This window comes from Rhinatrema bivittatum, chromosome 2 (genome assembly GCF_901001135.1).
Source record: "Rhinatrema bivittatum chromosome 2, aRhiBiv1.1, whole genome shotgun sequence".
In the NCBI taxonomy this organism is placed as follows: Eukaryota; Metazoa; Chordata; class Amphibia; order Gymnophiona; family Rhinatrematidae; genus Rhinatrema; species Rhinatrema bivittatum.
The window spans coordinates 503113800-503128096 of record NC_042616.1 but is presented as its reverse complement, the minus strand read 5'-3'; the positions used below and the strand labels follow the sequence as shown (position 1 = coordinate 503128096).

Below are 14297 nucleotides of genomic sequence, written 5' to 3'. Positions count from 1 at the left end.
CTCACCTGGAGTATTGTGTTCAGTTCTGAGAAAAAAATGTGAAGCTTGCTGGGCAGACTGGATGGGCCGTTTGGTCTTCTTCTGCCGTCATTTCTATGTTTCTATAAGAGGCAGCCTACTCAGCCATCCCAGAGTCGGCCAAGATGGCATCAGAGACTACTGCGCAAGAAAGGAGTGAAAACGTAGATCCAGCAACTGAGCCAGGACAAGCGATTGCAGGAAGCAGAGCAGGAGAGCCAGCAAGCGACATAATAGGCGAGTCAGAACACGCCTCAAAGGCAAACCGCTGCGATAGATAAAGTGAAAAAATTAAGAAGTCGGGGAAAAAGCAAGAAAAAAATCGAGCTAAAACTAAATTGGACTCTAGCACATCCAGTTCCTCAGATTCTTTTGATACTGATTCTTCATCCGACGACAACCAGGAAAAGCCTGATGCGATGGTGGAAGATGCATCCCGTGGCCCCCCAGCTTTGACTACTTTATCACAATTATGGGAGAGCATCCGCAAAGATTTGAGAGAAAAAAAAAAAGAAAAAAAAATCAAGAAACGGACTTACATGGATATTTTTCGAATTCTTGAAGGATGAAGGAATTTGAGTGACAAAAAAGGAGACAAGAAGCGCAACCACGCATCAGGATCAGATAAACAGATTGCAAGAAACATAATTAGATAAGGGCATTCCTAAAAATGACGAGCGTCGTAGGACACAAAGAACCATCCCGATACGGGCCTATGCTCAGCTATGCAGACACCATTTTGGAAGTGTATAGAGAATATGAGGGATAGGTATGGCTTAATTATGATGAGCGCTTCAGAAACAAAATGGAAGAGAACCGTAAGACATTGGCTTATGGCTCAGACAGATGAAGAGCAGGGCACCCGATGCAGGGAGCAGCACGCGAGCATCAGCTAGGTCAAGTCAACAAAATGCCCAGGCAGGACAAATGACCCACAACAACAATAACAGAATGTCTTGTTCGTATCAAGACTGCAAATTTAAGCACCTCTGCTCGATTTGCATGGTACCTCATCCAGCCACAAAGTGTATTAAGAAGGCAAACGCTGGGAGTAATCCTAAGTCAAAGTGACGGCAGCTAATTTACCAAAGTGCCATCCCCAATTAACCTTGAAGCCATGTGCATTTGGCTAGATCATTACCTGTACAAGAAACAGGCAGCAAAGTTGATAGAGGGATTCCATGACGGATTCAAGATAGATTTTCAAAAAAACACTGGGGAAACACACGCAGACAATGCGACATCAGTGGCAAAACATGAGGCACTCATTCAGAAGAAAATCGAGGAAGAATTGTCAAGAGGCAGAATAGCCAGACCATTCCAATCCCCGCCTTTCCTAGAATGATATCATCTCCTTTGGCCGTCATCTCCAAGGAGGAGCCTGGAAAATACAGGCTGATTCAGAATGTGTTGTACCCTTATGGTGCCTCAGTTAATGATTATTTGCCAGAAGACGAATGTTCTGTGTAGTACACCTCTTTCGATAGCGCCATAGACATATTGTGTAGATGCAGAAGAGACATGCTTATGGCAAAATACCGACATTGAATCAGCCTTTCAGCTTCTTCCGGTGCACCCCACCAGTTTTCCCTTATTAGGATTCCACTTCAAAGCAAGTATTATTTTGACAAATGCATGCCAATAGAGTCTGCTGTATCATGCGCATGTTTCGAAGCATTTGGTACATTTCTCCATTGGGTTTTGGCCCAGCAAGCCGGGACAAACAACATGGTACATTACGTCAATGATTTCCTCTTCATCGGGCCCAAGAACTCGATGACTTGCTCTTGACTACTGCACACATTTCACAGACTAGCATCCCAATTCAGAGTCTCTATAGTGCACGAGAAAACAGAAGGGCCTAGCACATTAATCAAATTCTTGGGTATCGAATTTGATTCCAGCAGGATGGTGTCCATGCTACCTCGAGACACTCAGTGACATACAAATTAGGTTGGAGCAGGCGATGTCAGCAAAGAAAATGGCGTTAGTAGAAGTGCAGTCTCTCATAGGTATCCTGAGCTTCGCATGTCACGTCATATCCATGGGTAGGGCCTTCTTGAGGAGGTTAGCCGCAAGCATTGTCGGCATCTTTCATCCAAAACATATCAGAATTACACAGGCCGTGAAGGATGATTTGGCCCTATGGTCATCCTTCCTGAATAAGTTCAATGGAACATCAGTGTTGCAGGAACCCCTTATCTCAAACCGCGATCTTGGTATCTACTCAGATGCATCAGGGGGCTGGGGTTTTGGAGTTTACTGGTAGGGTTCCTGGGTGGCAGAGCAATGGCCTCAGGCTTGGGTACAAGCCGGGTTAACACGCAACATTATTTTCTTAGAGCTCTTTCCCATTCTGGTTGCATTGGTTATATGAGGAAGACAATTGCATAATGTTGAGATTACTTACCTGATAATCTCATTTTCCTTAGTGTAGACAGATGGACTCAGAACAAGTGGGTATAGTGTGCTCGTGCTAGCAGTTGGAGACGGATCTGACGTCAGCACGGGTACATATACCCCCACAGGAAGTGAAGCACTTCAGTAATCTTCCTTGCAAAAGCTGTTATGGATATATGTGTACTGACGATCAATGAAATAGTGAAAACAGGATTCCCCTGACCGATTGATAGTAGCTGGAGACCGCCAGCATTCCCAACCGGAAGGCGTCGACACCTGGCAGAGTGGACGCACTCATGTAAGAAGTGAGAAGGCTTACCTTGAATCGGTGAAACCAATGTATACTGGCAGCTGGGCGGGATACTGAGTCCATCTGTCTACACTAAGGAAAACGAGATTATCAGGTAAGTAATCTCAACATTTCCTGTCGTGTAGCCAGATGGACTCAGAACAAGTGGGATGTACAAAAGCTTTACTCCCGGACTGGGCGGGAGGCTGCCTGAGGACCGTATAAGACTGCCCTCGAAAATGCTGTGTCTTCCCTGGCCTGGACATCCAGACGGTAGAACCTGGAGAAGGTATGGAGGGAGGACCACGTCGCCGCTTTACATATTTCTGCAGGCGACAGCATCCTAGATTCTGCCCAAGATGCTGCTTGGGCTCTGGTAGAATGAACCTTGACTTGTAGAGGCGGTGACTTCCCAGCCTCTACGTAGGCCGCTCTGATGACTTCTTTAATCCAGCGGGCGATGGTGGGCCGAGAGGCCGCTTCTCCTTGTTTCTTCCCGCTGTGAAGGACGAACAGATGGTCAGTCTTTCGTACTGTTTCTGTCATTTCCAGATATCTGGGCAGCAATCTGCCGATGTCGAGATGGCGTAGCAAACGCCCTTCTTCAGATTTCTTCAAACCTGCCGTGGTTGGCAAGGATATGGTCTGGTTGAGGTGAAATTGTGAGACTACCTTAGGCAAGAAGGATGGAACCGTGCAAAGATGGATAGCCTTTGGAGTGATCCTAAGGAAGGGATCCCGGCAGGACAGAGCCTGTAGCTCCGAGATATGGCGTGCTGAACATACGGCCAGCAAAAACACCATCTTCAAAGTTAGAGAACGGAGAGACAGGCCCCGAATGGGTCTGAAGGTGGATCCCGCGAGGAACTCCAAAACTATGTTGAGGTTCCACAAAGGCACTGGCCACTTCAGTGGCGGACAAATGTGCTTGACTCCTTTCAGGAAGCGAGAAACATCTGGGTGCGTGGCAATGGTCTTGCCATCCCTCCTGGGACCATAGCAAGACAACGCAGCCACCTGAACCTTGATGGAGCTTAGGGAGAGACCCTTCTGAAGCCCATCCTGCAGGAAATCCAGAATAATAGGGATTGTGGTCGCATGTGGATTGGTGCCGTGAGTGTCGCACCAGGCTTCAAATACTCTCCAGATCCTTATGTAGGTGAGGGATGTGGAGAACTTGCGAGCTCGGAGGAGTGTATCTATCACCGGCTCCGAGTAACCTCTTTTCTTCAGTCTAGCCCTCTCAATGGCCAGACCGTAAGAGAGAATTGAGCTGGATCCTCGTGAAGGATGGGACCTTGACGTAGCAGGTCCCTGAGCGGAGGCAGGGGAAGGGGCTCCCCTGCCAGTAGTCTTCTCATGTCCGCGTACCAGGGTCTTCTTGGCCAGTCTGGTGCCACTAGAAGAACTAGGCCCCGGTGCTTCTGAATCTTGTGGATAAGGGTGCCCAGCAGGGGCCACAGAGGAAAGGCGTATAGCAGGGCCCCTGGAGGCCATGGCTGAACCAGGGCGTCGATCCCGTGAGAGAACGGATCTCGCTTGCGGCTGAAGTATCTGGGTTCTTGAGCATTGGACCTGTCCGCTAATAAGTCCATGTCCGGAATCCCCCAGTGATCCACAATCATCTGGAAGGCTGTGGGCGACAGCTGCCATTCCCCCGGATTTAGGCTTTCTCTGCTGAGGAAGTCTGCCGTGAGGTGTTGTCCCTTCCGGCAATGTGGACGGCGGAGATGTCCTGAAGATTCGCCTCTGCCCAAGCCAACAGTGGGGCTATCTCTAGGGACACCTGTCAGCTCCTGGTTCCGCCCTGACGGTTGATGTATGCCACCGTGGTGGTGTTGTCGGACATCACTGACTGCCCGGTTCCGCATTCTGTGAGCAAATTGCAGGCAGGCTAACCGGACTGCCCGAGCCTCTAGGTGGTTGATGTTCCACCCCGCTTCTTCTCTGTTCCACCGCCCTCGGGCGGTGAGTTCTTTGCAGTGTGCTCCCCATCCACTCAGGCTGGCATCTGTGGTGAGCAGAATCCACGTGGGGGAGGACATCTTCGACCCCCTGCTCGTGTGGTTGGATTGCAACCACCACCGTAACTGGATCCGCACTCTGGCTGGCAGAAGTAGATGCACGGAGTAATTCCGGAAGTGAGGGCTCCATCGAGAGAGCAGGGAGCGTTGTAGAGGTCTCATATGGGCCCTTGCCCAGGGTATCACTTCCAGGGTGGATGCCATGAGGCCGAGAACCTGCAGATAATCCCAAGCTATGGGCCGGCTGGCTCCCATCAAGGACCGGAGACGCGTCTGAAGTTTTAACCTTCTCTTGGTGGTGAGACTGACTTTGTCTGCCTGGGTGTCGAACTGGACTCCCAGGTATTCCAGTGATTGGGAAGGCTGTAGGCAACTCTTGTTTAGGTTGACTACCCATCCCAGGCTTTCCAGAAGGGCGATCACTCTGTTGGTTGCCCGATGGCTCTCTTCTCGTGATTTCGCCCTGATCAGCCAATATACCTTAACAAGGCCGACAAAATGGCGACCTCCGCGGCGTGCCGCATATCGGCAACGCCGCTGATCCTCGTACCTCGGAGACCAAAAGTAAGAGATGTACGCCTTACCTGATCCTCGGCACTTCCCGGCTAGAACCCGGGTGGTCTCCGGCTGCGGGGGGAGAGGGGAAATACCTTCACCGCCGCGCTTGAGGAAATGCACCAGCTGCCTCTAGGTCCACGCCGGGACCGAGGCGCCTCTCAGCCCGACCCAAGCCCTTCTCGCTCGGGGGCTATGTCCCTGCCGCAATTCGGCCACCGGACCGAGGCCTAAACCTCCGAGGGATCACGGAAATCACCCCGGGAAACTCAACTGGGGGAGGAACCCGAGGGTATCACCGCAGGAGTGCGGGGCTTGTTGTTCTGTAGAAGTTTAGCAAGTAGAAAGTAGAAAGTAGATTGGAAACACGCTCAGCGAGCGTGCAGGCTCTCCAAACTGCTTTGGAGACGGAAATTACTGAAGTGCTTTACTTCCTGTGGGGGTATATGTACCCGTGCTGACGTCACATCCGTCTCCAACTGCTAGCACGAGCACACTAAACCCACTTGTTCTGAGTCCATCTGGCTACACGACAGGAAATAAACATTATTATTTGGTGCGACATGTCAGTGGTGCAGGTACTCAACAATCTGCTAAGTGTCAGAGTAGCTGAGTTATTGAGGAAGGCGATGCGATACTAGCTTGCAATTGAACATAAGGGTGCTGGGGTGCATAATGGTGTTGTCGATGTCTTGTCAAGAGCTAAAGGAGATTAGTTTCAAAAACAGGTTCCCAGAGCCGACAAGGAAGGGTAGCAGTATCCATGCGATTGTGGAACATTGGGATGACACCACCAAGGACTCGTTGAGATGATCAGTTGCCCCGGCGACATGGAGTGCTTACAGCAGAGCCTATGATAGTGTGTCCAATTTCCTAAAGGAGAGAGGTTGGATAGCTGGACCTATCACCCAGGATTTAATTGTCAAATTTATTGTTTGTACAAAAGAGAGCAGTAAATCAAGGGGAGCAGCAACTAACCAGCTGGTAGGCTTCGCTTTTTTCTCAAAAGCACAGGGATGGGTTGACCCAATCAGGAGTTTCCTAGTTAAGAAAATCCTTGCAGGGTGGGCCAGAAAGTCGGGACCGGTCATTGATTTGCGTAAACAAATCACACATGATCTGCTCACTCTGCTGTTGTTATTATCAATGGTTTGCAGATCCCAGTTTGAGGTGAAACTCTTTAGGACCGCATTTTCTTTGGCTTTTTTCGGAGCGCTGCGAATCAGTGAGCTGGTGACCGCATCTAAACAGGATGTGGGTTTCGGAGGCATACTATTACAGAACATTATAGTATCCAGTCAGTCCAAATAACCATACAGAGGTCAAAACCTGACCAAGACGCCAAACTATACCTAAAACCGACGAATACGTTGATAACATGCCCGGTTCAAAATCTGAAGACTTACATATCCATGCGCCCAGAAGGCAGTAGACTTTTATTGATTCATGCTGATCATACCCCCCTCAGCAGATATCAATTTTTGGCAGTTCTCAATATGGCCCTCAAAAAAATATGACATAATCCTAAGGAATTCGGGACCCACTCGTTCAGGATAGGAGTGGCCACCAGCACAGCGCAAGCAGGTTTGAACATAGACACCATCCAAAAAATTGGAAGATGGAAATCGGACGCCGTTTACACTTATATCAGGGCAAGTGATTAAGGCATAACCTCATGCTGGTGGTGGGTGCACGAGCCATGGGGGGCTGAATTTGGTAGGCCTTGGGTGGGCCCCTTTGCTAGGAAGATCAAGGCGGGGGGGGGGGGCAGTTAAAGGGGCTGCCATCAGAAAGTCTTCGCCTAAAATTTGTAACACAGATCAGACTCTGGGGTCAGAGGGGGTGGGAAAATACTATACATCAGCAGATCTAGTCGTTAATCCAAAAACAATTTTCCTTAAACACATACAATTCTTTACATTTGCAAACAAACATTAACCTATACTAGCTCACAAAATTAATCTATTATCCCTCAATATACACAATTCTTTACACTTGCAAATAATACTATCCTTAAAAACTAATACACAATATACACAGCCAGTAATAGTTTAACCCTTTAATAAAAAAACATTTTCAAGATTCAAAAATTCTTTCCCAGCAATTTCAATTTATCACCAGCAGATGAACGTTCTGCAGTCAGAACTCCCTCTGGACTGAGGTTTACTCATTTTTTTCATTTCATATACTGTATGTATATATCTGTGCTTCTAAGGTAATTAATTCAAAGAAAAATATTTGAAAAACAATCTCCTCTGCCCCATTTTTACTGCAAGTTGATTAACAATTGGCTGCCTCTGCTAATCTCCCTTCCTGTTTCTAACACCACTTGCTAAAACCTTTTCGTATCAAACACTAGTGACTATGTGCCCAGGAACTACTACTCTCACCTTTTCAGATCAAGTAAGTGACCTTTGTAATCTCACAATTCTAATACTTACAAACAAACAACAACTTTTACAAACAAAATTAATCCAAAGTCTATTTTTCTTAAACACACAATTCAAGCTCTTCAAATCATCCAGAATTTCGCTGCATGGGTTTTGACTAGTACCTCCAGGTTTGAACATATTACACAAATGCTAACCTATACTAGCTCACAAAATAAATCCAAAGTCTTTTATCCCTAAATACACAGAATTCTGGTTAAGTCATGTCACCATAGTTCACTGCTTGTCAGGATTTATGAAATGAATTTGTATGCAAATGTATCTAATGCATATTCCTCATAGATATTCTGAAAACCTGACTGGTTAAGTGTGCCTCCAGGATAGGAATGAGAATCACTGCCATAGATAGTGAATCATTACAGTTTTTCAGTTATTTTCTAAAACTGCCATGCTAAATTTCTGGTTACATATTAAAATATAAATGCTTTCTTTGTTCCACATCACCCCAAGAGATTCTGAATTGAAGTATGAAACAAATATATGTTGCTGAAAAAAATGTGAATTATCTGAAACCAGTATCATATCACTAGACACTTTGTACAAAGTCTGGTAAACACAGGCATAATGAAAAAACCAAACTTAATTTCTCCCTCCAGCTCCACCCGCCCGACCTTTCACCCCACTCCCACACCTCTCAGCTCCCCCTGCCCATTCCTCTACCCTTACTCCCCTTCGCCCAACCCATCCCCTTCCCCCTCTCCCCCCCACCTAACCTTCCTTAGATTCCTGGACCACCCGGCCGCCACCTTCTCTCCAGGTACTCCTCTCTCCCTTTCACCCCAGCCTCCCGTTAAATAATCTATATCCCAGTGAACACCGTCGCCCAACTAACATGGCCGGTTTTCCAACTCCACCGTAGTACTACTTAAGTTAATAGTACCTGTACATATTTCTACTGTACATAGTCTCCCTCTATTCTATGTTATCTTTTTTTGCCTTTTGTTTTATACTTCATCTAGATATGCCTTTTCCCCTCCTACACCCCCATCCCCCTTCCCACACCCCCCTACCCCTACCCTCCCTCCCTCCCCTTGACCCGCCCCACCCACCCTCCCCTACCTCCCCCTCCCCATTCCTTCCCCCTTTTATTATTCCTCTTATTGCTCCTTTTTTGGTTCATTTTGTACTCTGAATTTTGTTTCTGTTATTAATGTTATAGTGTTATATTGTTATATTGTTTTATTGTATTTCCCGCCTGAGTTCTTTGTAAACCGGCATGATGTGTTTCACGAATGTCGGTAAATAAAAGTTAATAATAAATAAATAAATAAATAAAATAATGAGTTAAAATGTAAAGACTAGCAATAAATCTAAATCAAAACCAAAATACTTGCCCTCCATCGAATATTTCACTCTCCTTGGCTCATTTCTGATTTGGATATTGTCCTTATCTTGCTCAGTGCTCGTTTCAGAGTTTTCTTTATCGATATCTCCTTTCACAGTGGATTTCTGATCTACTAAAAGCTAACAACAAAAATTAAGAATTATATAAAAACAAAATTAAAGCTAGAAATGTATTAATACACATTTACTATTATTTATTGCTGCAGTAACAAAATTGATAAAAAGCAGAAATTTCTATTTACATGATCACATCCTTTCCTTAAATACAGACTAATCCAGACTAACAGGTTATGCATGCCAACCAGCAGATGGAGACAGATCAAGTAGCTCGCTGATGTCACTCCTTACATACATTCTTGCTGATACCAGCCTGCCTGTATTCCTGTAGCAAACTAGCTGTGGACAAGCTGAATAACAATTATTTCCACTAGTTTTTTTTAAACCAGTGGACTTCCAGAAGAGAAAGGAAGCAAAAAGGAAGAAAGAACCCTAACCTAACTTTAAAAACTCAACTGCAATGGACATTCATAACTCTATGCACCTCTTTGTAACTGCCTTCAATATACACTCTGTCAGGCACAGAAAATAGAAACAATACTGAAGATAATGGTAGAAAAGGGAGGGTCTTAGACTGGTCTATCTGTATTTAAGGAAAGGAAATTATCAGGTAAGTAGTAATTTCTCCTTCCTCTATATACAGTCAGACCAGTCCAGACCAACAGGACATACCCAAACTACTCTAAATTAGGGCAAGTCACTGCTCGAGACCCTTGCAAAACTGCCAAGGCAAAAGAAATGTCCTCCCTAGCCCTCAGGTCCAGCAGTTAATGCTTCATAACAGTGGGTAGCAATGACCAAGGTAATGCTATACAGATTTCCATAGGAGAGACCAAACACAACTCCACCCATGGAGCAGCCTATGCTCTTGTTTTGTAGAGTGCCCGAATCCATATAAGGATAGCATGTCTTGTAATTAAAAATGGTGTTCTCAGGGTCAGCCTTAGAAAGGAGCGAAAGTTGTAGTGTTTATTCTGAATGTGGGGTTAAGGGAAGCTATCCATTTCTAAGATTGTCCTTTTGAAACGTATTGATTATTAACAAGGCTTCCTAGGATCATAGGTGATCCTAGGAAGCCTTGTTAAATTAATTTATAAAAAGAAAAAGTCTCACTGAGTGGAGAAATGGTGGCCAGCATCCCCCTTCATAAGACATTGGTAGTATATTACTGCCCAAAGCATATGCAAATTCCACCACCAATTTCAGAAACAAGGATTCAGTTAAATTACATTCCAGAGAACAAGCAGTTCTGTGTATTCAAATTTATTTTAAGGTCCTTCAAGACAAATCTGCCCCTTGCTTGACAATCAGTGCAGAGATATCAACCTTCCTGTACTCTCCAATTAACCCAATAGCATCTCCTGAACATCCCTTATAGGGGCCATTTATCTAAGATGAGAGAACAATTGTTTCAAATTGCTTGACCTGAACTCCCTCTCCTTAGAGATTAGGGCACAGTGAGATTTTGCCTGCTTCAGAAAGTCCTTAAAAACTTACCGCTTTCCACACGCCTTTGCTGAATGAATTTCATTACTGATGTTACACTATTATTGCATTGCTTGTGTTGTTTGTATTATGTTTTATCATATTTCACTATGTAAAACAGCTTTGTTGTAGTATAATTATGTATGCGAAGCTGTAATCCGCTGAGATTTCCAGACTGGAGGAATAGAAATCAGTTAAATAAGCCACTATATTAATTTCTTTTATCCCATGCACCCCTTTTCGCATGCCACCATACAGCACAATAGAGATGTGAATCGGAACTGAAATCCGACCCGATTCTGGTTCCGATTCACATCTCTACAGCACAAAGATAATCTAAGTACCTGAAGGTGCTAGTGATCTTGAGATACCACAACAGTTGCCTCCTCATGTCCAACGGGCAAAGAAGAGCATATTTTTCTGAATCTGCCTACCTGCTAAACAAAGGCAAGCAAACTGACTGATTCAAGTGAAACTCAGACTACTTTTGGTACAAAGGAGAGAACCATCAAATCTGAATCCTATCCCTTGTAATCAATAAGAAGGATTCTCCTACAGAAGTTTGCAATTCAGAAATCTTTTGAGCTGAACAAATGGCAACCAGAAAGACTGTAAGGCCAAACCATATGACAAAATTAATTTGGGTCCATGTGAAACATGGAACCCTGATCCAAAAGTTCCTTGTGAGATAGAAACTTCAAAGGACTGTAGCACAGCAGGCAATGGAGATCAGCATACCGCAGCCAGTGAGGTCAATCTGGAGCCACCAGGATCACCAATTTAGGGTGCCCAGCAATTCTCTGAAACACTCTTCTTATCATGAGCCAAGGAGGAAAAACATGAGACCTTCCCCACTGGCCATTTCTGAACCAAAGCACCAATTCCAAACATATGTGTATCCCTCTTTTGACTGAAAAACCTATGCACCTTCACATTCATGCTGGTTACCATCCTTTCTACATCTGATACTCCATCTGGTGACAATCTGATTGAAGGCCTTCTGAGACATAGACCACTCCTCCCAAATGATAACACTGCAACTGAGGAAGTCTGCTTGAACATTGTCCATGTCTTCTATATAAGATGCTATCAAGGCCTCCAAGTGCATCTCCATCCAAGGAAGAATTGTGTCCATCTCCAGACATCTGAGAACTTCGGGCTCCCCCTTGATGATTTACGTATGTTACTGCTGTGGCATTGTCGGACATCACTCTTACTGCCTGCCCATCAACCAGGGAACAAATTCAAGGAGGGCCAACTGGATCGCTCTGGCTTCCAATCAGTTGATGGAACAACTTGCTTCTTCGGGAGTCAATTGTTTTTGGGTAAACAGCTTCTTACAATGTGCTCCCCAGCCCGACAGTTTGGCCTAAGTTGTCACTACAATCTGAGCTGGGACCACCAAATCCACCTCTTGTTCTAGATGACTGTTCAGCCATCACTACAAGCTCTTGTCACCTCCGGGAGTGTCTGTTGTACTGCATAGTCCATCTGAAAAGCAAGGCCACTTAAAGAGTGTACCTATATGCCTTTGCCCATGGTACCAGATCTATGGCTGCTGCCATGGACCCAAGAATCTGAAGGTATTTTCACACTGTCAGACTCCTGGCCAATCATCCACTTGGGTTTTCCTCCTCAATTCTCACCCTAGGCCTCCTCTTACTTCGGGGATCTTGCCCAGAAGGTGCCAGGGACACAAAGACAACCGAGACAGCCCCTGGAGCTACCTCTTGTCCCTTGAAAAAAACCTGTCCCCCTTTCAAAATGTTCTGGGAAATCACTGCCAAAGAAAAAGAGGAGATATCCATTGGCAAAGCAGCAAAGCCCACTGCACCCTGCATGGCTAGCCATAACCCTGGGCCATATGCCTCTCAGGGCTGAAGAGGGGCCCAATCTCCATATTCGGGCTTCGTGGCTGTAAAAAGGCTGCCGGGGCAGGCAGGGAGAAAAGAAGAACACCCGCCATGATCTGCACCCTCACTAAACTTGACCCCTCCTCATCACACCATTAAAAAATCATGATTAGTCAGCTCTCCACAGCCAAGAAACACTCAAGGCATACTTTCAGATCTGCTCCCACCTGAGTCTTCCTGATGTGGCATGCTGTGTAGAGCACCGCCTTCCTCCTGCATTTCTCACAGTCAGTGCCATCTTGTTCCCATGTGTTCCTGTTCTAAACGTGGCCACAGTCGAAATACAGTATCCAAAATAAGAATAGAAGAACTTAAAAAGTTGCCATATTGGGTCAGACCAAGCATCCATCAAGCTCAGCATCCTGTTTTCAACAGTGGCCAATCCAGGTCACAAGTACTTGGCAGGTTCCCAAACATTAAACAGATCTCATGCTACTAATGCAGGTACAAACAGATTGAAAGCCCCCTGGGGACAGGGAAACATACATCGGACCTAAATGCTATCAGCCCCGAAGTGCCAAAAAACGGAATATAAATCAAATAAGCAGTAGTCATTCCCTAAATTCATTTGATTAATAGCAGTTTATGGACTTCTCCAGGAACTTGTCCAAACCTTTTTTAAATCCAGCTACACTGTTTTAACCACATCCTCCACAGCTTAATAGTGCATTGTGTGAAAAAGAATTTTCTCTGATTTCTTTTAAATGTGCTACATGCTAACTTCATGGTGTGCCTCCTAGTTCTTGTGTTATCTGAAAGAGTAAACAATTGCTTTACATTTACTCGCTCAATTCCTTTCATGATTTTATAGACCTCTCTCATATACCCCTTCAGCTGTCTTTTCTCCAAGCTGAACCTCTTTAGCCTTTCATCAGAGGGGAAGTTTCATCCCCTTTATCATTTTGGTCACCCTTCTCTGTACCTTCTCCAGTGCAACTATATCTTTTTAGAGATGTGGCGATCAAAATTACAGACAGTATTCGAGGTGCAGTCTCACTATGGAGTGACAGAGTCATTATGAAATTTTCCATTAAATTCCAAATATTGTTTGCTTTTTTGACTGAAGCAGCACATTGACCCAATGATTTCAATGTATTATCCATTATGACACCTAGATCTTTTTCCTGGTTGGTAACTCTTAATATGAAACCTAACGTTGTGTAACCACAGCATGGATTATTTTTCCCTATATGCACCACACTGCACTTATGCACATTAAATTTCATTTGCTATTTGGATGCCCAATCTTCCAGTCTCACAAGGTCCTCCTGCAATTTATCACAACCCACTTGTGATTTAACTACTTTGAATAATTTTGTGTCATCTGCAAATCTGATGACTTCACTCGTTGTACCTATTTTCAGATCATTTATAAATAAATTAAAAAGCGCCAGTGCAAGTACAAATCCCTGAGGTACTCCACTATTTATCTTTTTTCCACTGAGAAAACTGACCATTTAATCCTGTTTCCTGTCTTTTTACCGGTTTGCAATCCATAAAAGGACATTGCCTTCTATCCCATGACTTTTTAATTTTCTTAGAAGCCTCAAGAGGGACTTTGTCAAACTCCTGAAAATCCGAATACACTACATCTAGCGGCTCACCTTTACCCACATTTATTAACCCCTCCAGTTTTCAGGTACAATGGATGAATTTAATGATAGGTTACAAATGTTTACTAATAGATCTGAAATTTCATTTTTTAGTTCTTTCAGAACCTTGGGGTGTATACCATCTGGTCCAATTGAATTGCTACTGTTCA

At 44.9% G+C, this 14297-nt stretch overlaps 1 protein-coding gene across 1 annotated transcript in view; it reads right to left on the bottom strand.

Annotated features, from left to right (window-relative positions):
- HIVEP1 (human immunodeficiency virus type I enhancer binding protein 1) overlaps positions 1 to 14297 on the bottom strand; it is a 487602-nt gene that overhangs the window by 114455 nt on the left and 358850 nt on the right. Inside the window, exon 5 of the mRNA XM_029590665.1 lies at positions 9067 to 9200. Within this exon, the coding sequence (XP_029446525.1) occupies positions 9067 to 9200 (134 nt within the window). The remainder of the gene's footprint in view (positions 1 to 9066; positions 9201 to 14297) is intronic.